This window comes from Pogona vitticeps, chromosome 4 (assembly GCF_051106095.1).
Source record: "Pogona vitticeps strain Pit_001003342236 chromosome 4, PviZW2.1, whole genome shotgun sequence".
NCBI lineage: Eukaryota > Metazoa > Chordata > Lepidosauria > Squamata > Agamidae > Pogona > Pogona vitticeps.
The window spans coordinates 21,321,017-21,348,658 of NC_135786.1; the positions used below are offsets into that span (position 1 = coordinate 21,321,017).

Sequence of the window (27,642 nt, forward strand, 5' to 3'; positions counted from 1 at the left end):
TGCGATCATCGCCTATTTTTATGCCACGATTTATGTCTTCATGCCTCATGGTTCTGTCCTTGTTTTGGGAACGACTTAAAAAGAGAGTTTGGGCTCCCGGCCAGAATATCAAACTTCAGTATCAAATGGGAGCACAATTAGGAGAACCTTGACACAACAATGCACCTACACGGCTGCCGCTTTGTTGTTGCCTAAATGGGCTACGACTGTACAATTCCCTCCCTTTGAAGCCGGCGACACGCTTCTGCAGTTACACGTGTAACCGATACCCACCCACCCCCAGCCAGCAGCACTAGGGGCGGCTCCACGTGGTCTGCTCCCGGCCAACCTGCTCCTAGCCGCGGGAGGGGCAAGAGAAGGCGTGTCCTTCCCCCCCATACACGCCTCCCAAAAGAGAGTGGGCGGAGCCTGAAGCGGCCGGGCAGACGTTCGCCCCCATGCCTTTGACGCCATTGGCCGAGGAGCCGCGTCCTCCTATTGGGCGGCTCCTCCCCCAGGAGGGGCGTGGCCCCGGCCTGACGCCTCTTTCGGCTGGGGACCGTCTGGGGGTCCGCGAGTAGCCCGCGCTGGCCCTGAGGCGGGTCGCCTTGAGATGCTGCTCCCGCCGCCGCCACCGCCTTCGTCGTTGTTGCTGGCGCCGGCCGGGTCCGTCGGCCCTGGAGGGCGAGCCGCCGGGCCGGAGCTCGAGGACGAGGCCGGCTTGCGAGAGCCGCAGGACGAAGAAGAGGAGGAGCGAGGCCGCGTCAGGGCCATGGCCCAGCGCGGTCAACCCCGGGCGGCTGAAGGCAGCAGCAAGCCGGGCGGGCCGGCGTCGTCGTCCTCCTCGTCGGCGTCCGAAGCCGAGGCCGCCGCTGCGTCAGCTGCCCGGGAAGAAGCGGAGGCGGCGGCGGCGGCTTGTCCCCGCTGGGGCGCTCAGCACGCTGGAGCCCGCGAGCTTGCGGAGCTTTACTCGCCCGGTGAGAAAGAGGGAGACCCGGGAGGGAAGGGGGCGGCGGGGCTGGCCGGCCGGTATCCGCCTCCGGGCGAAGCGTGCTCGGCTTGGGTGGGGCTCCAGCTTTTCTGGGCGAGTTAACGGGCCGCTTCGCGCACGGCTGGCTCGGATTGGCTTCTTTCTGCCTCACGAAATGGGGGGGAGTTTCTTCGCCCAGCCCGAGAAGTGAAGAAGGGCCTGGTTCCCACGTCCTTTTTTTTTACTCGCGCCACCTTGCATTGTTGCGCATTTCACGAGCGGTGTCGGACGAACGTGTGAACGGGCAAGGCAGGGGCCGTGAGGGCAGGGGAAGGTTTCCCCCGACATCATGCGATCTGCCCTGCACGGAGGCTTCCTGTCAGTGGAGTTTTTATTTATCCTCTTTTTAATCTTGGTAGTTGATTTGACAAGGTGGCGTTTTAAACTTGGGTTGTAGATAGGAAGGTGGAGGTTTACCGACCTTTAAGTAACGATAAATTTTAGAGAAGGAAATGCTGGTCTTTGATTTTGATTTTTTTAGTTAATTAAAAATTAGTCTGATTCAGTGGTTCCCAAACTTTTTGGGCTCATCCTTCGTCTGATTTTTGGGAAATCATCACACTTACCTGTGTTTCCGTTTAGGTATAATTCAACCCTCTTTTTTTAAAAAAAATATTTAAAATGGAAGTTTAGTAAGCTGTTTGAAATTTAAGAGAAACTAATGTTTCATTGTTTTTAAAGGTTAGTAAAAATGTACAGTGTAGTTTGCCTCCAGGAATACCAGAAACAAGTTTCACAGTCCGGGTTTCATTTTGAATGTCTTAAACCAGTGGATTCGTTAATTTCATGTAAACTGCAACTTGTACATGCACATACACTTTCTGTAAAGTTTTAACTGCAAAGTAGTATTTTTGTACTTTAATTCTATGTTGTCTGTCCTGAGATTACGATGCCTCACCTGGCTCACTTTCTGCTTTATTTATTAATTTATTTTGCTTAAACGTGTGTGTGTGTGTGTGTGTGTGTGTGTGTGTGTGTGTAGAGAGAGAGAGAGAGAGAGAGAGAGAGATCAACCAACCTATATCAGGGTGGATTACAAGGATGTATAAAATAAATTTAAAATATAAGATATTTTAATTCAACATTAAAAACAATAAAACATTGCACTAAAAGTTTTGGAGGCCACCATTGTCAGCCCCCCAAAGCTCTAATAAATAAGTAAATCTTGTCATGGGAATAATCCCAGTGTCAGTAGATTTGAAGATGGAGGTTATAGGAAGGGTAACTTGCTAAACCAAGGTGAGCTTCATGGTTGAATGGGGGCCTTAAATCTACATTTTTCTATATTGCAGTTCAGATGTAGCCGCTACAACCACACTGCGTTTTTTTGATACCTGCCTTCCCTTGTTGATGGGTCTGTGACATGATAGAAAAGGTGACTTCTTAATGCTCACTTCTTTCGTTTGGCTGGCAAGCAGGTTTGGTTAGCTGACCAGGATATCCCTAATTGTATGATGGCATTGGGTATCTGGCAAAGAGCCAGCCTTGGGCAAGCTACACAATTCCAGAGCACCCCCAGGAGAAGGGAATGTGTATAGATCTGTATAAGGTCTGTATAAGGCAGAATTGACAGCACATAATAATAGTGATAGTCTATCTTTGCTGTCCTTCTGCAAGCAGGAGAAGACATTTCTTTTCAAGCATGTTTTCCTGGAGTGACTGGCTGCCTGAGTGGGGGTTTTAAATGGATTGTTGTACCTTACTCCTTTGAATGTCTTTTGGCATTGCTTATGATTTTTGCATTGTATCTCTTTGACCCTTTTAAAAATGTGTATACTCACTGTTGTTAGCTTTAATATTGTCTTTTAATAATGTAAGCCACCTTGGGTCCTTTTAAGAAGAAAAGCAGGCTACAAATATTTTACATAAGTAAATAAGAATGGTATGATGACTCTAATTATAATTTTGCAGTTAACATTAAATCTGTGAACGTGTGAACTAGTCTTGAAAATGCAGCAAGTACTTGGCATGATGCCGTTTGTTGTTTTTTAATAAGAAATTGGGTTTTCTATGGGGTATATACCTGGTAGCAACTTGGATTTGGGTTTGCTCTGTGACAGGTGAAGTGCTTCTCTGAAGCCTGAATGACAAGTATCATTGTGAACTCTCACACTGATGAATGCTACTTTATTTAACTTTCTGATAACTAGTCTGAATTAATGATGCAAATTGTTTATCTTCTGACACCCTCTGGCTCAGCTTGGCAGCTCTTTCCCTGGAGATTTGCCAAAAAATTATAGCCTGTGTCTTGCGGAAACGTTGGATTTGTTATTACTGGATTTTGATGCCTCCAGTAAAATGTTACGAACATTAAGAAAATTAACCCATCCCAAAGCTTTAAGGTCGAATGTTTTGCAAGACTATGGCAATTGAATGTTAATGTTCTTATTAAGAGGGTGCAATAAAAGAGGACTTCACCCTGCCAGCAGTTTCACTTCTAGTTATGGCAAGGAGTACGAGTAATCTTTGCCAGACACAAAAGAACTTTCCATAGCAGTTATTTTTATATAGTATGTCAGAGTTATTTAAACCATATGTTTGTAGCATTCATAAAAGCTCAGACTAAAATACACCTGCTATTTCTTGAATACCTTTGTTTTGATTTTTTGTAGCACATCAGTGTGTATAATACTTTAAAAATTGAGGGTAGTACATTATTTAAACTTCTCCTTTGCTATGTTTCAGGTGTCCAGGATTGTTGAGGAGGAGGTCTTATAGCTTTAGTGTTGCAGTTCTAGTTTGGGGTGTGATAAGGTTTTTTTGTTTTGTTTTTTAAAGGGCAGAGTATTGGTGATGGGCAAAACAAATCCTGTCAGTGTTTCTGACAGGAAATCTGAACCGTTGAGAACTCATTATTGCTTCAAGAACAGACCTGCCCTTTGTTATTTGTATCCCAGAGCAGCTTCCCAGAAGGCTGTGAAACAGCTTGAACAACCTGACCTGGAGGGCTGAGACAGATATTTCAGCTTTCCTATGAAACCAGATGCTGATTTGATTGGAAGGCCCATTTCCTTGTCCCAAACCATATGACTATCAGATAAATGTGCTTTCAGTCTCCTAGGTAGCTAGCTGCACAAAATGTTGTCAGAATGGCCGGTCATGTTAGAAGTGTAGTCTCTTCCAAAAGTTGACAGCTTCCTTTTTGAGGACTGGGGTTTCTGTTTTTTTTTTCCTTCATACATTTGCCTGTGTGAGTACTTTGTATAGGTCAATTTATTCTAGCCTTGTCATAAACACCCCATCCCCTAATCGTAGGAACAGTATAGCCTCAAAGAGTTATGGATCTGAGGAACTGGGCTGTGTGCCACAAAATGCCCATGCCATAATACATCCGTTGGTTCAGTAATTCCCAGCCTTGAATGTCCAGTTGTTATTGGACTACAGCTCCCAGAAATCCTGTCCAGTACAACTAGTGGTGAAGGCTTCTAGGAGTTTTAGTCCAAGAACATCTTGGGGCCCAAAGATAGGAACTGCTGTGCTGTAAAAAGACCAAATGATTCTTTGATAGTTTGCAGTAACTGACTAACATAGCTGCTCTGTAGAAATTGGACTTCTTCATGCTGCTGAGGAAGTTCCATTAAAGTTTGTGCCGTAGTAAATATGTTGGCTTTAAAGATGCCACACAGGTGTTTGATGTTTTACTGGAACAGACATAGCTGCCCATTGCAAGTATTTGTTTTAACAGATAGCTGTTGCACTAGTAGTTTGAGAACATTTTTTAAATTTCTGGTGTTCAGAAATGTAGGCTGCATTTTTCCTCAGGCTGCATGTAGTTGTTCTGCCTTGACCAGCCTCTAACATGTGAATCTGAATCCTTCTTTTGTTCAGAAAGTGTCATATACTTCCTTTTCCTGTCTCATATGGCTAAGGCCAGTAAATGTGCTTTTTAGGTCAGATTGCTGCTGCACTTAAAGCCAGTCACACCCATCCCTGGCCTCACTGAATACCAAACGTCAGTGGATGCAGTTGTAAGTGCAGTCTGGTTTAACTCTTTTTCAGACTCTCATCTTGCCATTGTTGAATTGGTGTACAGAAAACAAGACTTAAATCAGGACTTCTGTTTCAGTGTCTTAGACACTTTTAATCTGTTTAGAGTCTTGACTGCAGTTTGAAAAACTTAGGTATCCTGTTTTAAGCTTTTTGAGACTAATATGCAAGTACAGTCATTGCATAACAGATACTCACATGTGAGATCAACGTAGTCAAGAGTCATTTCCTGAAGTTTACTTGATCAGCAGGAGATGACTTGTTCTCAACATAGGTAATTAACTGTTTACATATTTACTTTGGAACAAACCCTTATTTGTACAAAAGTCAGTTCTACATATTCCACATTTTAATATATTTGCAAGTTGTTTTTAGAACATTAAGTGGCATGTGGTGGCGCTGCGGGCTAAACCGCAGAAGCCTCTGTGCTGCAAGGTCAGCAGACCAGCAGTCGTAAGATCGAATCCACACGATGGAGTGAGCTCCTGTCGCTTGTCCCAGCTCCTGCCAGCCTAGCAGTTCGAAAGCATGTAAATGAGAGTAGATAAATAGGTACCACCACGGTGGGAAGGCAATGGCATTCAGTGTCTAGTCACACTGGCCACGTGACTACAGAAACTGTTTACGGACAAATGTTGGCTCTACTGCTTGGAGACAGGGATGAGCACCGCCCCCTAGAGTCAGACACGACTGGACTAAATGTCAAGGGGAACCTTTACCTTAGAGCATTAGTTTTCATGCACAATTGCAGTTTTTGGAGGATTTTGCAAGGAGTATGAAATCTAGTAGGATAAAGTGGTAGTTCTCTCCTTATTGTAATGCTTGAAGCTTAAAGCTTTCGGGATTCCTGACCATTTGCCCATGCTGCCCTAGGGCTTCTGGAAGCTGAAACTCAGAACAATGGGAGGGCCAGTAGTTGACAACCACTGTTGTGAAAGCAAGTTTGTGGCTGCTTTGGTTCTCTTCCAGAAAATGAACACACATAAAAGAGCTGGCGTTTCCCCAAATGCTAAGTTGATTTAAAAGTGCAGCAAGATGCCTTGTTCAAGGTCAGAGCATAATTTGGAACCTTTTTGCTTCCTTTAATTAAGGAATTTAATGTCCAATCTTATAAGTCATCAAAGAGGCTTAAACTAGGGATGAACACTTGGTTCCCAGATCAGATCAAGTATTTTGAGAAGGTGATGCCTGGTTCCCTTCTTTTAGACCCAGACACAAGAAATAGATGTGAATGTTATAGCAGGATTTGCTAGGTGGAGGTAAAATGTAAGGGGTTTTGCCTTCCATTCTTTATTTGCTCTTAATAAAGTTTAGCTGTTGACCACAGATAGCTGTCAGGTCCTTGGTGAATAAAGGCTTAGTCTTGATTCTCTGGATTCTTACTCAAAATCCCTGCCTAGCCAGGATGACCCCAAATTATCTTAGAAGTTCAGCAGCTGCATTTGCAAAATTGGAATTGCAGTAATATACCAACATCACTACAGATGTGATTTTTAAAAAAAGAAAAGAAATAGATTTCCATGTGAAATACCCCATTACTCATGGTGTGTAAATTAAAAGTAGTGATTTTTGGATAGTGCATCTGGTTAACAAGATGAGGATAAATTCAGTTTGCTTTTGTAATGGACCTTCATGCTCTGCCACATAAAGTTTGTGAAGACTTGTAGCTTTCTAAAATAATCACATGCTTCAAACAGAGCTAATAGTTTGTTTTATTTTTGTTACGTGTTTAGAGGGGAAGCAATACAATCATGTTTTGTTCTTCTCCTACTAATGCGTTACTTTTGCCCTATCCATATTTCCTTCCAGTGGTGGATCATTGTGTGCAGTTCAGTTTTCTGAAGGATCCTATTTTCCCAAAGGAGACTGGGCTTCGAAGTCTCCAGGAAAGGGCATTCTCTCAGTCCCATTATTCTTAGAGACATGGCGGGGACATGAGAGAGATCGCTGTTGCAAGGGCCTTTCCCAGAATCAAGAACTCCCTGCCCACATAGGCCAGGCAGGCCCTGCTCTTTTTATCTTGCGTTTCAGTTGTATTCTTCTGTTTAATTTTTTGTATATATTGTTGTGAGTCCCACTTTCGGGAGGAGAAACATAGGTTATAAGCCCAATAAACAAACAAATAAGTAAGTTGGTTGGTCGGTCTTGTAGCCTATGTTTCTCCTCTCGGTGTCCAAAGTTGTACAAATGGTGCTGAAGCTCATAGTCTGTGCTAGCCAGGGTAGGAGAAGGAAGTGTGAGTTTAGACTATTTGAGAAACATTAAGCAAGACCAGGGGTGGGCAAAGGCAGCCCCTTCAGATCTTGTTGACTTGCAACTCCCATCATCTTTAGGCAGCGGTGATGAATGCTCACCACTGGGTTTTGCCTTCTCACAGTGGTAGCTCACTGGGTTATCTTTCTTACTGAGTTCTTCTGTGACTTCCAAGCATGTTAAGGGGTTTGTATGGCTACTGTCTTCCCATGCCAGTTAAGGAATATACAGTGGTGTTGTTACTTAAACTGATACACAGAGTTGTCAACCAGACCAGATGGGCAGGATATAAATCAAATAAATAAATACACTCAGTAGTTTTCTGATTTACCTTTCTGCTCAATTTATAAGCTGCTGTTTGAGTGGAAAAATACTGGGTGCACCAATATTGCACTGCATGTACATAACTAAATGTCAGAGGGGGATATACAAACTGACAGCAGGCATGGTTCCATGTTTCTGCTGTGTAATATGTAGTTCTGTTCCAAGTGTATTGCTTAGTTTGCTTTGGAACTGTGTATCAGTTTAAGTGACAGTGACTATGTACCAGTTTGAACTGAGAAACATGTAGGTCAGGGGTCCCCAACCCCCGGTCCGCGGCCCGGTGCTGGTCCCTGAGCTTCCTGTAACTGGGCCGTGGACATGGCTCTCTGCCCCCCCGCCCGCCCGCCTGCTCCCCTTCCAAAACAAACAGACACACACACCTGCCTGCCGGATCGCCTGACTTTCCATTCCCTGGCATGGACCCCATTGCCTCCTTCTCGCCTTACAAAACGTGCGCACACGCACCCCCTCCCCCGCCCCAATCGCCTGTCTTCCCCTGCCTTCTTGCCTGCTTGGAAGCACAGACCTCCATTGCCTCCTCCTTCCCTTCCAAAATGCGCGCGCGCAACCCCTCCCCCCCGCCCCAGTTGCCTGCCTTTCCCTGCCTTCCAGGTTGCTTGCCTGGAAGCAGGGACCCCATTGCCTCCTCCTCCCCTTCCAAAATGCGCGCGCGCGCGCGCAACCCCCCCCCCGCCCCAGTTGCCTGCCTTTCCCTGCCTTCCAGGTTGCTTGCCTGGAAGCAGGGACCCCATTGCAGCCTTCTCCCCTTCCAAAACACGCACACATGCGTGCAACCCCCCCATGCCCCAGTTGCCTGCCTTCCCCTGCCTTCCAGATTGCCTGCAACAAGACAAGGTATTAATTTTTTTCTCTCTTAAATATAGTGTTTCTAGGCTATGAGACAGAAGAAACTGAGAAAATAGGGTAGGGTTACAAATGAGAGACCTCAACACTGGCCTCTCCCTAGTAAAACTGAATGTTTGAGGCAGAATGAATTCACAATAAAAAAAACTAATCTGGAAGCATTCTTCCATTCATGTAGAACTTGGCACTGGTGCAGTTGGGTGTGCACATTCTGAAAACATGTGGAGGTGTTGGTTTTTTTTAATGTAACTTTGATGATTCTCCTGCGAAGGCAAGTCTTTTGTAAAACTAATTGGTCCAGATTGTACCCCAGACAGGATGGCTAATATTTGGGAATGATGGAGATTGTAGTCTGAAATGTCTTTACCACATCTTTCTCCTTGAAAGGAACTAAGGCAGCTTACAACATTAAAAGACAAAATTAAGGCTAACCCAAGTGATTAAGGCTAACCCAAGTGAGCATATAAATACTAAAAAAGGTCAAACAAATAGAGTGGATATAAAAAGTTTACACACCCCTGTTAAAATGTCAATTGTCTGATGTAAAAAATTGAGACAAAGATAAACCATTTCAGAACTTTTTCCACCTTTAATGAGACCTATGAACTGTACAACTCAGTTGAACAACAAACTGAAATCTTTTAGGTGGAGGGAAGTAAAAATAAAAAACTGAAATAATATGGTTGCATATGTGTGCACACCCTTAAATAATACTTTGTCGAAGCACCTTTTGATTTTATTACAGCACTCAGCCTTTTTGGGTATGATTCTATCAGTATGGCACATCTTGATTTGGCAATATTTGCCCACTCTTCTTTGCCAAAATACTCCAAATCTCAGATTGCAAGGGCATCTCCTGTGCACAGCCTTTTTCAGATTACTCCACAGATATTAAGTCAGATTCAGGTGTGGGCTCTGGCTGGGCCATTCCAAAAGGTTAATATTCTTTTGGTGAAGCTGTTCCTTTGTTGATTTGGATGCTTGCTTTGGGTGGTTGTCATGCTGAAAGATAAAGTTCCTCCTCATGTTCAGCTTCTAGCAGAAGCCTGAAGGTTTTGTGCCAATATTGACTGGTATTTGGAACTGTTCATAATTCCTTCTAGCTTGACTAAGGTCCCTGTCCCAGCTGAAGAAAAAAAGCCCCAAAGCATAATGGTGCCACCACCATGCTTCACTGTGGGTATGGTGTTCTTTTGGTAATGCACAGTGTTGTTTTTGCACCAAACAGATCTTTTGGAATTATGGTTGAAAAGTTCAACCTTGGTTTCATCAGACCATAACACTTTTTCCCACATGCTTTTGGAAGACTTCAGATGTGTTTTTGAAAAATTTAGTCAGGCTTGGATGTTTTTCTTCGTAAGAAAAGGCTTCCATCTTGCAACTTTACCCCATAGCCCGAACATATGAAGAACACGGGAGATGGTTGTCACATGTACCACACAGCCAGTACTTGCCAGATATTCCTGCAGCTCCTTTAATGTTGCTATAGGCCTCTTGGCAGCCTCCCTGACTTGACCAATTTTCTTCTAGTCTTTTCATTAATTTTGCAGGGACATCCAGTTCTTGGTAATGTCACTGTTGTGCAATATTTTCTCCACTTGATGATGACTGTCTTCACTGTGTTCCATGGCATATCTAATGCCTTGGAAATTCTTTTATATCCTTCTTCTGACTGGTACCATTTTTAACAATGAGATCCCTCTGATGCTTTGAAAGCTCTCTGTGGACCATGGCTTCTGCTGTAGGATGTGACTAAGAATATGTCAGAATGGACCTACTAGCATAGCTGATCTTTATTTGGGATTCCTCAGAGGCACTTTAAATGATGGCATAACATACTACTGCATAACAAGTACCCCCATGCATGGACGCCCCCCACACCACCCCCATTCATGGACACTGGTGGCGGCAAGCCCCCCCCCCCCCCCGGTCCTTGGAAGAATGGTCTTTAACAATACCGGTCCCTGGCATTAAAAAGGTTGGGGACCACTGATGTAGGTACTTGAAACCGGCTATTTTGTATTTAATGGACATTTTAACTTTTCAGTTATTATGCATCTCTTCCCAGGTCAGTCAAACTTTGCATATACCTTAAAACCATTAGGAATTAATTGTGGTTGATATGAGTCCAATTGATTTCAGTGGGACAACACAAAGTATGATTTTCTCTTGAAAGAACCTTGTTTCCATACTTCTTAGGAATATCTCTGTTTTTTGTTAGGATTTAGAATGTTAAAAATTCTCCAAGAATGTGTTCTGAGCTGCTGTATACGTGTTTTACAATTCATTTGATGGTATTATCCTTGGCAACAGCAGTTTCAATATCTTAATATTATTGAAAGGGAACTTTTTCTACCTTTCATCCCAGGGTAATTGTTATTAAGTAGCTAAGTAGCTCAGTGTTTTAGCTATCTGGCTGTGGAGCCAGAGTTTGGGAATTCACTTCCATATTATGCCTCCTTGAGAGGGTCCTTTCCTGCTCTGCAGTTCTAAGATGATGATTACTTTTTCAGGAAAATGAAAATGAATTGCAGCATTTAGTGATTGCGACTGTAACAGCTGCTATCAGCTAAAAAAACATATTTAAAAGCCTTAAATGGCTTGTGGGCTGAAATGTCATATCTGGAAGGTTGAGATACCCTGTTTTCGCGAAAATAAGACCTAACCTGAAAATAAGCCGTAGTATGATTTTTCAAGATTCTCCTAATATAAGTCCTACCCCCAAAATAAGTCACAGTTAGGTGAAACCCTGCCCACCATTGTGCAGCAACCAGAAGATGACACGACTGTACTGTATTTGAATAAATGTAGATTGTTGTACATGAAAAAAAAATTCCCTGAAAATAAGCCCTAATGCATTTTTGGAGCAAAAATTAATATAAGACCCTGTCTTATTTTTGGGGAAACATGGTAGCACAGTGCATTAATGCTCTTTGGTTCTCAAGTTTCTTGTGCTGTTTAGCACTTGCTAAGTGGCTCATTCCAGCCTAGCTGGATAGACATGTCCTTGAGGCTCAACTGGTGACCACTTACCAAGTCTGGTGTCATAGGTGTGAATATTACAAAAATGTTGAACTCTTGGTAGAAAACTTGTTCTTTGTGAAAAGAAAATAGCAATGTGTGGGAAACTCTAGTTCCTAAACTAGCAACTGTATTGTTTTCGCATGTAATAACACTAATAACCATATGTTGTCAAGTCAGTTCTGACTTATGGCAACTCTTTTGAGGGTTTTCCAGGTAGAGTATACAGTACTCAGAAGTGGCTTATCATTCCCATCTTCTGGGGGTACCCTGGGACTGTGGAGCTTGCCCAAGGCTACACAGGGTAGCTTTACACTTAAAGAGGCACAATGGGGAATTGAACTCCCAGTCTCTGGCTCTGCAGCTGTTTTCCTACATGGCCATTAGTCAATTTGTAGCTTTACCCTAGATTTTAGTGTAGAATCTTTGAGTGCTGCTGGAAGGGAAATGAATATATGCACATGACTGGCCAAGCAAAACATAACCAGATAGTTCTGTATTCTGTCTTGTTGGCTAATATTTTTGTAGAATGCTTACAAGTAAAGGATTCACAGTGGTGTGCAACAAACATGAAACATACGATGTATAATTATATGAGCCAAAAAAAGTAAAATATGTTGTTGGTTGAGCTACACCAAGAAGGCTTGTAAAAACAGGAGACATATAAGAACTGCCATTTTAAGTCTGATATCAGGAGGCAAGGTGTTCCACATTGTGGGTGGCATGCAAATGCCCTGCTCTGAATATCTGTGGAACAGATCACGAGGGTATAGCATAATCAGAAGTGAGTCTCTAGACAACAGCAGGGACAAGAAGGATCAGTAAAGATGGCAACCATGAGCTCTGATTCACCAAATAGCTTCTTACATTCAGGAACAGGGGCCAGTTTCCTCCTGAATATTTGACAATGTGATTCTGGGCCAGCAGAAGGATTTATACTTCTACAAGGAGCTGATAGACACTTCCTTGAGCAAAGTTAGAAAGGCTGACTACTTGCAAAAGGGAGACAAGCTAAGAAATTGAGCAAGTTGGCTGTGTTCAGTTTTCTGAATAAAAAGGCTCAGCATGAATCATGAATGCAATAAATTGATAACATTTGTGCACAGTGTAAAAAAAGCTGAGGTTGACATCATCCTAAATGCAAATTAAATAGGCAATATGTATGTTTAAAATGTGTTTTTGCCAGAACACAGTCTTTATAGAGTACTAATAGTTATCAATGAAGGTTCAATAGCACTATAAGTATATGCTGTCTCTCCTAATCTAGACACTTTATACTTTAAATTCAGTCTCGTCCTTTGGACATTATTAGGAATTTCACTTGGACATACGTATGTATAAGGGATGAGTTCTTAGGTGACTAAGTTTGGAAAATCTTGACCTTCGACCTGAAATGACAAAGTTATGTTAAGAAACAGGTTGAGCATAGTTTCCTGTGGGACGTGACAAGTGCCATGTCTCCTATATCTTAATTGTTCCTTGTGGATTTTGCCACTCAGAGTGCAGTTGCTCCAGTGCAGAATGTGGGTGTCAACTGGCTTGGTTGCCACAACTGACCTGGAATAATAACTATATTGTGATCATACGCTTTTCTGTTTTACCAGTCACCTGTTATCAGTTTTGTAATCAGCCCTGTTGTACCGCTAACACTTCAGTATTTGTACAGGGAACACTGGCTTTAATAAAAGTCTGTTCACTTTAGTTTGAGCTGCTTTTCTGGACCGGGGGGTGGGGGGAGAGCAACAGTAGGACAATCTGTTGCCTAGGTATAACAACCTATGCATACTTTGCCCATGAGTAAACAGAATACTTCCTTTGTTGCTTCAGTTGCTGGGGCTGCAATTATCTTTGTGTAGTAGAGGAGTGAATCTCCATCACTATGCATACAGAACTTTATCTGAAGTGGAGAGCTCATGCAAATGAGTGCAGTCTTGCCTATCAGTGGTACTGCCCTGTTTTCCCAAAAATAAGACAGGGTCTTATATTAATTTTTGCTCGAAAATGCATTAGAGCTTATTTTCAGGGGATGTTTTATTTTTGTCATCTACATTTATTCAAATCAGTACAGTTGTGTCATCTTCCATTTGCTGCACAATGGTGGAGGCCGGGGTTTCACTTAAGTGGGGCTTTTTTAAAAAAGTAGGACTTCTATTATGAGCATCCTGAAAAACATACAGAACTAGGGTTTATTTTCAGGTTAGGTCTTATTTTGGGGAAAACAAGGTATAATTTCTTATACCTAAATTGTAAATACTGACCAGTTCTGGATATAGTACCAGTTCTGGATACAGTATTGCTGTTCATGTTGAAATTTGAGAAGCAGGACTCTTGGTTGAAATAATCAAGGTGTACTGATAGGATAAATGGATTGACTCATCTATCCAACTTATTGCTTGTAGGCTTCCCAGAGGTTTCTGCTGGGAAAGAAGTTCAGTGCTGTGACAGTTCAAATGCGTATAAATAAAAATTGTCCTTTCTGTTAAACAGGAAAACGTCTGCAAGAATGGATTAGTGTCATCTTGTGTTTTTCTCTGATGTCTTTCAACTTCTACAAGCTCCTCTTCTGCTTGAAACTGGAACATGCCTTCTCAATTATTATTGGGATATGTAAGTATGAGCTAGCTATAATACAGTAAGCCGTACTTTCTGTAAGTACTAAGTTGTGAGTAGGAAACAAAACGACACTGTTAACCCCACACAGAATCGTTTGCATTAGGATTAGAAGAAAGATGTCTGTTGTGGAATTTGGAGGCAACATCCTTAAACTTTGATTACATCCTCACATAAATTTCCTAGTTTTTCATAAAATTAGCTGTGACATCTAGGTGAAACTGTGTGTTAATGTAATGAGAGATTAAATGTAGGAAGCTCTCTAGATGTCGACTAATAACACATTACTTGTTGATACTATAATTAAAGTTAAATATACTCAGAAGTTGAAAGGTTGAGTTGAAGAATTAAACTGAGTCATATTTGTTTATCTGATGGATTTATTAGTCATTTTTGACTGCTGCTTCTACAATAAACAGGGCTGCTTCTGCCATAACAGCAGCACATAAATCTAGCCATCATAACAAATCAATACTTGCATGTAGACTGATGTGTTTCGACATTTTACAGCATGTATTTTATTGGATGATGATGGGAGCAAATAGTGGCATGGGCCTGTGCTGGCCTTCAAGGTGCTTGAGTTTGAGAAGGCCTGACACCTGGATGGGAAAGGTTCCACACCCCTGCTGTTTTAAGAGGACTAGTGCTGGCCATTTTGGAGGTGTGTCACCAAGTGCCCTGTGTAGATACTGTTCTGTAACATAAATGGGGAAATGCTCATATAGTGCTCATGTTGACCTGGGAGAATAAACCATAAACTCTGAGCTTAAATCCTGATTGCAACTAATTCCAAATAAGTGGACTATTGACTCGTCTGTTGGTTGGAAAGTTGAGATTGAAGGCTCCATTAGTTCAGTGGTTCTGTGTGGTTTAGTTCTATCAATGGGATTTGGACCCTGATATTTTAAACCTGTGGTTCTCACATAATAGTAGGTATCTTCTGTGGGACACGGCAGTAGTCTAGGTTAGATGCAGAGTTTCTATAAGAATTTTTTTTACCACCAGTAAGTGCCATCAAAGACGTTTTTCTTTGTGTAAATGATAAACAGATTAACAGAATCCATGTAAGCATATACATAGCCTTTCCAGAAGAAAATGGGCTTTTTGTTTTTGTTACATGAGATTTTAAGAAAAAGTGATTGGTGAGACATGACATATTTGTTTCTGCTTTTCTTTCTTTTCCATGCAAACTAGACAGTGATAGTTTAGTGTGATGGCCATACCAGGAATGATGGCTCATTGTCCCAAACAAGCCAAGATCCCCAAACCAGGATTCTATTATTGGGTTTAAAATCTCAGCTTGCTTGGACACAGTAAACCATAATCTTAGGGTTTTTTGGTGTCATATTAACTCTGTGCCTGATCAGTCTGCTGGTTCATTCTGTGTATCTCACCATGCTACTTGTTTACATTGCCATTTAAGAAGGTAGAATTTCTTTTATGTGGAAATATCATTGCTGTGATAATTAAGGTGGCATGGAGTAAACCACGGTCTTAATTCTGAGAAATGCTATTTGGAGCAAAAGGGTTTGTTTGCCCAGTAAACAGGACATTGCTGTTACTTATATGTTTGAAGAATAATTTCAAATGTAAGTCTGCTAGTTTCTATAGGTATCATTCTAAAGAAACTGGAAATTTGAGATATTGCAAGAACTGACCCAGCATATAGAATCATTTAACTGAATGTGTCAGCTTCTCATGAAATTCTTTTCTTAACATTGCATTGTGTGGTGTTATGACATTTAGTTCTTTACTTCCTTGATTAATGAGCCAAATGAATATGTATGGGGTGTGTGGTTAAAAATATATTGTTGCAGGACCACCACCTGTTTTTTAAGTATTGAGGTATAGAGCTTGCAGAAAATTACATTTAACCTAACTCATGATGTTTCTTGCCAGTTCATTTTTTTAAATTTTTTTTAATTATATAAATCCAACCATATTGATTTAACATCGTGTCACCAGGGTACATCTTATGACCATTTGTAAAACAACTGCTACACACATTACCCTCCTAATCTATACAACATCCTTCTAACCATTGATAGAATAAGTCCCATGTTTGATAATATTTTGTATCTTCTTTTCCTTTGATTTTCAGTGTTAGTCTGTCCATTTCGGCGCAATCCAATATCTTTTTAATTATTTCTTGATCTGTAGGTGTTCCTTCATTTTTCCAGTACTGTCTTGCCAGTTCATTTTTGTGTACTTGTGCTGTGACACATATGCTACCACCTGTGATTTTTAGCACTTTATTTGATGTGGTTCTCAAAGCTCTGACTTGTTTCTCAAGTTACAAATGCTTCGTATGTAGAAACGTGATTTGATTAACTTAATATTTTGGAAATATTGTTTGTATGAAATACCGTATTTTTCGCTCCATAAGACGCAGCTTTCCATAAGACGCACCAATTTTTTAGGAGAAGAAAACAGGAAAATATAATTTGTTTTCTTCGCTCGATAAGACGCATAGACTTTCCACCCCCCTGTTTTGTGGTGAAAAAGTGCGTCTTATGGTGCGAAAAATACGGTATGTTGCATTCAATGTCCGGTGCTCAGATGCTTGGAACTATCTGATAGAAACACTATAGTGCGGTACTGGATGTGGCACTCCACAAAAGCATGTGATTTCACTGTGTTCCCAGAGTGTTTTGTGCTTCTTAGATTGTGATTACTTGCAGATTAACCTAGTGGAATATTGTTGTTGTGAGATACGGAGTGGTGAACAGAGGGCTGTACAAAATGTAGCCTTTGGGCATAACTGAGAAATCTGCAGAGGCAGATGTTTAGTTCACTTAATAAACATCGTGTTACATGGGTTTTGCTTATAATTATCTGTTATTCCGTCCTGGTGCCTTAATCCCTTCTCCGTTCTTCTAGCCATTTATAGAACAAATTCCACGTTTTAAAGTATTCTGAATGTTCTTTCTCCTTCATCCTCAGTGTAAGTCTGTCCATTTCTGCGCACTCTAAAATCTTCTTGGTTATCTTTTCTTCTGTTGGTACTACTTCATTTTTCCAGTATTGTGCAAATATAATCCTAGTGCTGTCAAAACATGCAGTGTTAGATATACATTTTGTCTATCAATGTCCTCTGCTAAGAAACCTAATAAGAACAATTCTGGTTTAAAGTCTTTATGTTTTTAAAGCATTTTAACCAACCATATGTGTGATTTGGTCCAAAATATTTTAGCTTTTTCACAAGTCCACCATACATGATAATAGGTACCCACTTTTTGATCACATTTCCAACATTTACTAGACATATTAGGAAACATTTTTGCTAATATAGCAGGTGGTAAATGCCATCTATAGAACTTTTTATATAGATTCTCTTTATATGTCACCATTGTTGTTTTATGATTTCTATTACACAGTTTCTGCCATTTCTCTAGTTCAATATTGTATCCCAAATTTTTAGCCCACAGCACTATTGTTTCTTTCACCTGTTCATCTTCCATTTTCTAATTTAGAAGAAGTTTATATATTTGGTCAAGCATCTTTTTTATTTTTTACATCTTTTCCATACCTAGATCTTTTTACATTTTTACATCTTTTCCATACCTAGTTTGGATTTGCATTAAGGGCCCCCATGATATGCCTATACCCTGGTCTGTAAGATCTTGTTTCAGTTTTAATTTCCCTTCTGAATCTAAAGTATCCTTATTAGATAAGATTTCCTCAAAATTTAAGAGATTCAGGTGGATAAATGCTTCCATAGGTGAAAGCCACCTTGGTATTTTTGTATACATTTTTATTTTTATCTTTTCCCATGTTATCAATCAAGATTTTCTGATATAATGATTTTGAAAATATCTATGGCTTTTTGCTTTCTCATACAATAGAAAGGCATGCCAGCCCAATTGTGGGTCAGGTCCTTCTAAGTGAAGCAGCCTTTTATTCCTCAATGTGATCCATTCTTTAAGCCACATTAAAAAACATCCTTGATAGTATAATTCCCAAGCTGGTAATCCAAAGCCTCTTTTTTCTTTAGATTCTTGTAGCATTTGCAATTTAATTCTAGCTTTCTTCCCTTGCCAAATGAACTTTGAACTCAACTTATTCAATTCTTCAAAGTATTTCTTTTCTATTTTAATTTAATCGGTACCTTTTGAAACAAAAAGAATAATTTTAGTAAAATGTGAATTTTATTTGTCACAACCCTTCCTAGCATTGATAGTTGCAGGTTTTTCCATTTTTCCAAGTCCACTTTTATTTGTTTAAATAGTTTTAGGTAGATGCCTTCCTTAATAGTTGTACAACTTGCAGTTATGTATATTCTCAAATATTTGATCTGGCTCTTTGTAAGTTTGACATCTCTAATAATTGGCTTTTTTTATTGGCTGTTAGATATTTAACTATAACTTTTGTTTTTTTTTCTTGTTTTTTTTTCAATCCTGCTACTTCCCCAAATTCCTCAGTTTTTCCTAATACTTTCAGCATTGTTTCCACTGGATCTTCTAATATGAATATCAAATTGTCTGAGAATGCTTGTAGCTTGTAGTTCTCAACTTTTATTTATGCTCCTTTAATTTCCGAATCTTGCCTCACGTTTCTGTTAAGCACTTCTAGAGTCAATATAAACACCAAGGGGGAGAGAGGACATGCTTGTCTTGTACCTTTTTTAATATTGATATCATTGTTCTGTTCACCGTTTACAATTATTTTTGCTGTTTATTGTAAATTGTCTTAATTAGATTTATGAATTTCTCTCTAAACTCCATTGAACTTAATTGTTGTATCATGAATTGTTAACTTACATTGTCAAATGCTTTTTGGGCATCTACGAATAATAGTGCCATTTGCTTCCCTGCTTTTGCATCATAGTATTCTAGTATATCCAAAATTATCCTTAGATTAGTTGTTGTGGGTTTTTGGGCTCTTTGGCCATGTTCTGAAGGTTGTTCTTCCTAATGTTTCGCTGGTCTCTGTGGCCAGCATCTTCAGAGGACAGGAGTAGCACTCTGTGTTCTGGTGCAGTTTGTTTGTGAGTTGAGTATTTATGACTATGAGATCAGCTTTTGTCCATTTCAGGAGATGGGTGATTATGGTGATCAGTGTGTTTTTGTTGTGGGTGTACTGTTGTGATACGGAGGAGAGACTACCCATCACTGTGATTGATGGGTGTCGTTAGCTGGTATTTTGTGTGTAGTGATCACTGGTCCTTGTGGCTGGGTAGAGTTCATTGACCTTTTCACGCTGTATTTTTCAGTGCTGGGAGCCAAGTTTTGTTGAGTTTCAAACTTTCCTCTTTTTTGTTGAAGTTCTGCTGGTGCTTGTGGATTTCAGTGGCTTCCTTGTGCAGTCTAACGCAATGATTGCTGGTGTTGTCCAGTATTACAGTATTTTGAATTTCATGTCCAGGTTGTTTTAGAGCATGTTCAGCTACTGCAGATTTTTCTGGTTGTTTTAGTCTGCGGTGTCTCTCATGTTCTTTGATTCTGGTGTGGATGCTTTGTTTTGTGATTCCAATATATACCTGGCCACAACTGCAAGGTATCCAGTATACGTCTGCAGTGGTGAGGGGGTCCCTTCTGTCCTTTGCTGACTGTAACATTTGTTGTATTTTTGTGATGGGCTTGAATACTATTTGTAGGTTGTGTTTTTTCAGAAATTTCCCCATGCGGTCCATGACCCCTTTGATGTATGGCCGAAATATTTTATTTGTGGGTGGCTGTTTTTCTTCTTTAGTTCGGTGTTGTTTTCTTGGTTTGATGGCTCTTGTGATTTCATTTTTGGAGTAGCCATTTGTCTGTAGGGCCCAATTCAAATGGTTGAGTTCGGTGCTGAGAAACTGAGCTTCACAGTTCCGATTTGCACGGTCTTCCAGTGTTTTGATTATGCCTCTTTTTTGCTGTGGGTGGTGGTTGGAGTTTTTGTGTAGGTACCGGTCAGTGTGTCTTAGTTGTCTTTTTGGTAAGAACCCATTTTGATCTGGATGAATAAATTCTATCAGTATTAATTTTATTGAAGACATCTTATTTTGAGAGCAATTGCTGTATTTGTCCTAGAGGGAGAAGATTCACAATTTCCTCTCAGTGACTCAATTTGGTCTGCTGTGTTGTTCTGGCTGGAAAAGATTTGAGCTGCTACCATGAGCTGTCCAGAAATGGTCAACCACACCAGGACCTCACTTAGTGGGGTGCATCTACATCAGAGATCGTCAACCCCCGGTCCGCAACCCAGTGCCGGTCTGTGGCCTGAGCCAGACCAGGCCATGGAGACAGACCTCCCATGCCCCCCACATGCACTCCCCTCCCCACAGCTGCTTTGCTAACACACGTGTGCCAGCGCCAGTGGGAGCGCTCCCCCACTTCTTCACACATTTGCCCAAGTGAAGGGGTGGTTGCACGCATGCGGGGGCATGCAGGTGCTCCTGTGCATGCGCAAAGGGGTGGGGAACTGTTGGCGCTCCTCCACTGCTTCCCGAGAGTGCATGCATGCGCAGGGGAGTGCCCCACCTTCCTCTGGGGCTCAGCTTGTCTGAAGTCCCAAAAAAGTTTGGGACCGCTGATCTACATGACTGGATGTGACTGTGGGAATGAGCAGTTTGTGGATGAATGCTGCTTGTCCCCTCTTTTATGGCAGAAGTGGCTAAACAAATCACAGAGCTTCACTCTAAATTGGTTCATTATGAACAGTAATTAACTCCCCTAGCAAAATGAAAGTATTGACAGTAGGAGGGAAATGTATATAGGGAGCCGAGACAGCAACATACACACATGCCATACGCTGGGACCCCAACAACACAGAGACCGGACAAATAACGGACATCCAAGAGCAGAAGGCATGTATCAGTGGCAGCAGAACAGCAGCAAAGATAATGAGGACTTTCCTCTATAGATGCAAAATTCGCACATGGCTGGCTTGACTGGCTGAGAACGTTGTTGAATAGTTTTTATGTGTGTGTCCAATAATATGCTTAAATGTTTTCAACTTCCATATATTTTTATTTCTAAGAACTTTGTACAATGGTGCCTCACAAGATGAAAACAATTCATTCCGTGAGTCGTTTTGTACTGCGAAAACGATCATCTTGCGAGGTGCGGTTTCCCATAGGAATGCATTGACATTGCCTTCAATGCATTCCTATGAGATGCCTTGCAAGACAAATGCAATTTTTTGTATTGCAAAAATGACTGCAACTCGGAAAAAAAATCTTCTTGCGAAGCATAGCCATAGGAAGAGCTGTCTTGCAAGTCATGGAAAAATCACAAGACACTTTTGTCTTGCGAGTTTTTCGTGGTGCGAGGCGTTTGTCTTGTGAGGTACCACTGTATATTGTACTCTGCATTTGTATTGTGCCTTTTAGGCTATAAGTATTTTTGGATTGAAATAAGTTCTTTAAGTTTTATAGCTGAAAGTTTATAAATGAAATATATTTTTCTGACTTAATATTTGCCTGCAACTTAAGTTCAGTCTTCATATGTTTTTGATATACCGTATTTTTCGCTCCATAAGACGCACCGGACGTTAAGACGCACTTAATTTTTAAATACTGAAAATTAAAATAAAATAAAAATATATAAACAGAGCAAGTCCCACACTGGGTCTGCCAAAAAAAAAATCACCAAAAAACAAAGCAACATAGAAACATACCCCCCAGCCCAAACCTACCCTCCAAAACCCACCCAGAACATTTTTAAAAAGTTAAAAGCAGCAACTAATTTTTAAATACCAAAAAATAAAGTAAAAATAAATAAACAGAGCAAGTCCCATGCTGGGACTGCAAAAAAAGTACCAAAACACAAAGCAACATAGAAACATACCCCCCAGCTCAAATCTACCCTCCAAAACCCACCCAGAACATTTTTAAAAAGTTAAAAGCAGCAACTAATTTTTAAATACCAAAAAATAAAGTAAAAATAAATAAACAGAGCAAGTCCCATGCTGGGACTGCAAAAAAAGTACCAAAACACAAAGCAACATAGAAACATACCCCCCAGCCCAAATCTACCCTCCAAAACCCACCCAGAACATTTTTAAAAAGTAAAAAGCAGCAACTAATATTTAAATACCAAAAAATAAAGTAAAAATAAATAAACAGAGCAAGTCCCATGCTGAGACTGCAAAAAAAATTACCAAAACACAAAGCAACATAGAAACATACCCCCAGCCCAAATCTACCCTACAAAACCCACCCAGAACATTTTTTAAAAAAGTAAAAAGCAGCACCTTACCAGTGGAAAGCCTCCTGGAGGTCCTCAGAAGCCAGCGATGGTGGTGGTGGGGGACCCCCACGGGGCCTGCTGAGGCCTCCGGAGGCCACGGAAGCCAGCGATGGTGCCTGGGGGAGGCCCCCACGGGGCCTGCTGAGCCCTCCGGAGGCCTCGGAAGCCAGCGATTGTGCCTGGGCGAGGCCCCCACGGGGCCTGCTGAGGCCTCCGGAGGCCTCGGAAGCCAGCGATGGGGCCTGCTGAGGCCTCCGGAGGCCTCGGAAGCCAGCGATGGTGCCTGGGGGAGGCCCCCATGGGGCCTGCTGAGGCCTCCGGAGGCCTCGGAAGCCAGCGATGGGGCCTGCTGAGGCCTCCGGAGGCCTCGGAAGCCAGCGATGGTGCCTGGGGGAGGCCCCCACGGGGCCTGCTGAGGCCTCCGGAGGCCTCGGAAGCCAGCGATGGGGCCTGCTGAGGCCTCCGGAGGCCTCGGAAGCCAGCGATGGTGCCTGGGGGAGGCCCCCATGGGGCCTGCTGAGGCCTCCGGAGGCCTCGGAAGCCAGCGATGGTGCCGGGGGGAAGCCCCCACGGGGCCTGCTGAGGCCCCCGGAGGCCTCGGAAGCCAGCGATGGGGCCTGCTGAGGCCTCCGGAGGCCTCGGAAGCCAGCGATGGTGCCGGGGGGAGGCCCCCACGGGGCCTGCTGAGGCCTCCGGAGGCCTCGGAAGCCAGCGATGGGGCCTGCTGAGGCTTCCGGAGGCCTCGGAAGCCAGCGATGGGGCCTGGGGGAGGCCCCCATGGGGACTGCTGAGGCCTCCGGAGGCCTCGGAAGCCAGCGATGGTGCCGGGGGGAAGCCCCCACGGGGCCTGCTGAGGCCCCCGGAGGCCTCGGAAGCCAGCGATGGGGCCTGCTGAGGCCTCCGGAGGCCTCGGAAGCCAGCGATGGTGCCGGGGGGAGGCCCCCACGGGGCCTGCTGAGGCCTCCGGAGGCCTCGGAAGCCAGCGATGGTGGCGTGGAGGGGACAGTATTTGCTCCATAAGACGCATACACTTCTCTCCCCACTTGTTTTGAGAGGAAAAGTGCGTCTTATGGTGCAAAAAATACGGTATTTTAAGTATAGTGTCTGTAGTCTTCTCCTAGCTGAAATGTTACATGGTTTTAAGAACTTTAGCTTATTTTAATCCTTATGGAACACAGAAGCAAAGTAGAATTAGGCAAGCTGAAGTTGCCAGGAATCTTTCCAGCTATGGAATAACTTTTTATATGTTGATAATTTTGATGAACTTTGATATGATTGGAACAAATGTTTGGTTCACACAGGAATTAAGGCTTTCAGGGTAAATAGCAGTTGTGATGAAAACAGGCTTCTGATTTTTCCTAGAAGTCTATAAAGGTCATTCTGACCAGAGACGCCTGCTTTTTCATGATAAGTCAGAGTTCCCATTCATCCCTGGTTTGCTGTGTCATGCAAATTGTGCCCCCCCTCCAAATGTTATCATCCTGAAATACAACACATTTTTTTTAGCTTCAAATGACTGGTTTCTGAACAGATCAAGTGTAAATTGTTGGTATTCTCAGTTGGGAGAGACAGAGAGTTTTAGTAGCTTCAGTGACGAATCTTATTAAAATGTGATCTGTGGAAGTCCTGTGTGGTCCCAGTGTGCAGGCCAGGCAGATCACATTCTTAGTTCTATACATCAGAGATGATTGCTTTGGTGCCCTTCAGTTCAAATGAAACAGTTAACTTTAGGGAAATGTCACTGCAATTAATGTCTCAAAATCTGTGCTTTGAACTCTCTGCAACTTTGCACGATGAATGAATCTCAGTTCTCCTCCCCCTGGGAGCAGCATTTGTTGGCTTGTGGTATTTGGCTTTTGGATTCCAGTTGAGGCTGTTCCACTAATAAATGCAAGACTGGATTTTAGTGTAGATTGACCGACTGATGTTTTACTCTTTGGCTTCCATAGTGAAGGCTTCCGTTCAGAGTTATTATCATCTATTGTGGCTGCTGAACTGAATTGTTACAGGGCATATGTACATGTGATGCTGATTACATTAACTCCAAATGCTGTGGAGGTGAGTTCTGTCATAGCTGTAACATAAGTTGATTAACAGGGTGGTAGCATATGTATCTCATTTAAATTGAAAAATGAGATTTTTTTTAACAGTTTAGTTACAATTGATTTTTAATTTGAATCATGATTTAAATAGATTTTTTTTAAAAAAAACATTGATTTTTATCCACTCGAGTCATATATACATAAGAGAGTGCAGAGTGCTGCTACATTAGTGCTACTACTTTCCTTAGCCGAGATTGTGTGTCTTTGTTTTTCTTTTTTTCTTTTTTGTCTTAGATCTTAGCAATATAAATAGAAGATTGACTAGCTCTATTTAGCTATGCACATTAATTCATAGCAAGTACTTCTCACTTCCACGGTAAAGGTCTATCTTGTTATCAGTTCAACTACAATTGGATAAGGCTGACAACTTACTGATAATATTATTTGACTAGTAGCAAATCATTATAAGAGTGGTGAGGTGGTTCTGTTTAAACAAGGTTTCTGACCACTGCTGGTGCTTCTGTTTTTGCAAGACTGCCCTGTCTGGCTCTGTTGAGGTAAAAAAAAAAAAAAAAAAAAACAGCAAGTTCTTAAAAGCCCCAGATTTCCTTGTGCTGTTTTGTCAAGTTCCCCTCCAATCATATTGTGAACCCTCAAATGTGGCTACTGAGGTATACTGTTGTACTAGTGAATCTCTTGGCTTTTCGTGATTGTTGGGAGGTTGTTCTGAAAACTCTTAAAATAGCGTTGTGGCTTTGATGGAGGTGTAGTCAAAATGAACACTGAAACCATTAATTACACAGTCGGCAGCTAGGAGGCACAACAGGTTCCACAGCAGGGGAGTTGTTGCACCACTTGTTGACAAAGTTCAAGATCCAAGCACTGGATTTGCAAATTATTTTGCAGTAAGTGTTCCTTTGCTAGGCAGTTTTCTAACACTGCTTGAAAGAAATGGGATAAAAGTCCATGCGTTTAAAGCGTATAGGCTGAAAAGGTACGAAGGCAAATATCAGAAGAGCAACTTTTGAAAAAAAATTATCAGAAATGTAGCATGTCACTAATTACAGGTTAATTTTGGAGCTGCAGGTCTCAATATATTGCTATTTCTGCTAACAGGAGTGAGCAACTCTAGCCCACCATATGTTCTTTGCCTACAACTCCTGCCATTCCTATCCAGCATATTGGATGATGAATAGTTCTGGGAGTTGCAGTTTATAAACATGGTACTCAACATATTGCTTGACCTTGGTCCATAACAATTTCACCTTGAGATGGAAGTCTCTTCCTTCTCAAATAAAAGGATTAAACTCATATCATTTCTCATCTAGACACTCTCACAGGCAGATAGTGATTTCAGAGTGCATCTGCTTGGCATGTAAGTACTGACAGACTGTGCACATGCTCCGTCTGTAGGAAATAAATGCAATTCCTTTTCTGTTTTCTGCTTCTTGATGATTAAAAAAACACTAGGGGACCCTGTTCTGCATCTCCGGTCAGGAAAAAGCTGTTGTATCCTGTGTGATATGAGCAGACTTTGACCACATCCCCTGACATCTGGCACCCTTGTCTCCATTGCTGGCAAAAAAATTTCTTTGGTCTCTCCTATAGTGCAGTGGGATTCAGTCGAAATGAGATGATTGGTGCTGATTTGTCAGCCCTGGTGATTGCATGAGGTGGGAGAAACTTCAGTCTACTTTTAACAGTGACTGTCAAAGATAACTAATGGTCTTAGACAACTTTTTAAGAAGTTGGATGTCTGCCAATATCCTACTGGGGACCCTTGAAAAAAATATCATGGATAATGGTGTCTGTTGGAGAAGCTATTCTTTGAAGTTAGTTCTTTTCCCTGTAGAAGTGTTTTAAATGAGGACTAGGAAGCTTTGCCCCCTCCAATTGGTTTTGGACATTAACTTCCTTAATCATTGGCTATCCTAGTGTAGGCCAGAACATTTGGAGGCCCAAATGTTTCCCATCTCTGCTTAAAGCTGTGAAGGGGCATTCCTCTTTGGGGTTTCAAAAAGCTCATGTGGTGCAGGAATTGGGTGACTGAGCATGCTTACTTGAGTTTTCCTCTAACCTGGTGGTTCCCAGATAGGATTTCCCAGATGTTTTTGGACTAAAACCTCCAGAGGCATTCAACACTAACTGCTGACCAGGATTTCTACTAGTCTAAGAACATCTGGGAAATCAAGTCTGGAAACCACTGTTGTGGCCAAACACCTGGTATTGTTAGCTGAGATTGTGTGGTGCTCTCTGTGGCCAATATTTGAATGCAACTTGCATGTCATATGTAGCCCTCAGTGCCTGCTGTGAGGCCCATGATCTAGGTCATCTAATATCTTCTCCATCATGTTGCCCTCCAGATGTTCTTGATTTCAAAACATTGATGGGATAGTAAAGCACAGTAAGTCCTGATGGTAGATCAAAACATGTTAAGGGGGAGAACAAATTCTTCTTGTTTCCTCTCATTCCCCCATCTTGAATAAACTATATTATTGATTCAATTGTTGAATGTTCATGATGTTTTTATAATATTTTATGGTATTCATAAGCCACTCCGAGTAGACACTGTCTAGGGGTGGGGTGGGGTAGAAATCAAACAAACAAACAAACAAATAAATAAATAAATTGGCATAATTGGGAATTGCTTTTGAGAAGGTCTGTCACTTCCAGCTTGTATGAGCCTTTATCAGGACTGTTTGGAGATGTAGTCCAAAATATCCAGAGGGCACCAAGACATGGAAGATTTGGGCTATAGAATTGCATGGTAGATGCCACCTGTGTATCTGAGGCAGCAGATTGTAACCCACTGTTAGTCTTCAGAATGCTGCTGGCCTTTGTTTTTGTTTTATTGTAACTTTCTGTAATTGACTTTATTCACCTACATCAAATTCATCCACAAGTATAATTGAAGTGCTTTACAAACACTAATGGGGCCAAATCCGGGCAGGTGCAGATACTATTTACTCATGCATGAGGCAGTTTATATCAAAGAGGTCTGCAGAAATAAACACATCAAAAAGACAGGCACATCTGGGTCATTCCTGCCTGTAATGATCAACCCATGCCCTTGCCTGTTCTAGCTCCCAGCATATCCCCAGGCTAGCTGTCTGTGTTATTAACATGGGAGTGATTTTGTCAACATTGAAATGCCTACTAGGAAACCTAATAACTTGAGTGCCAAGTGATGGATGTCATCAGTTCTCTAGTCTGACGGCTTTAAAGCATCTGATCCTTAAGTATGTTACCTCATTTCAGTCAAAGCTTCCTTTTGTGTATCTTTTAATAAATATTAAACGTGTCTGCAACATGACAGATACCTAACCTAACCTGTTGTGGATCAAAACAGAGTGGTTTGTTC

At 41.8% G+C, this 27,642-nt stretch overlaps 1 protein-coding gene across 2 annotated transcripts in view; it reads left to right on the forward strand.

Annotated features, from left to right (window-relative positions):
- Positions 1-412: 412 nt before the first annotated feature.
- The window catches only part of PEDS1 (plasmanylethanolamine desaturase 1), a 47,629-nt gene continuing 20,399 nt past the window's right edge, over positions 413-27,642 (forward strand). For both annotated transcript variants that reach the window (XM_020779495.3, XM_072996860.2), the window contains exons 1-2: positions 413-956; positions 13,946-14,065. In XM_020779495.3, coding sequence (XP_020635154.3) covers positions 593-956; positions 13,946-14,065 — 484 coding nt within the window. In that variant the 5' untranslated portion in view covers positions 413-592. The remainder of the gene's footprint in view (positions 957-13,945; positions 14,066-27,642) is intronic.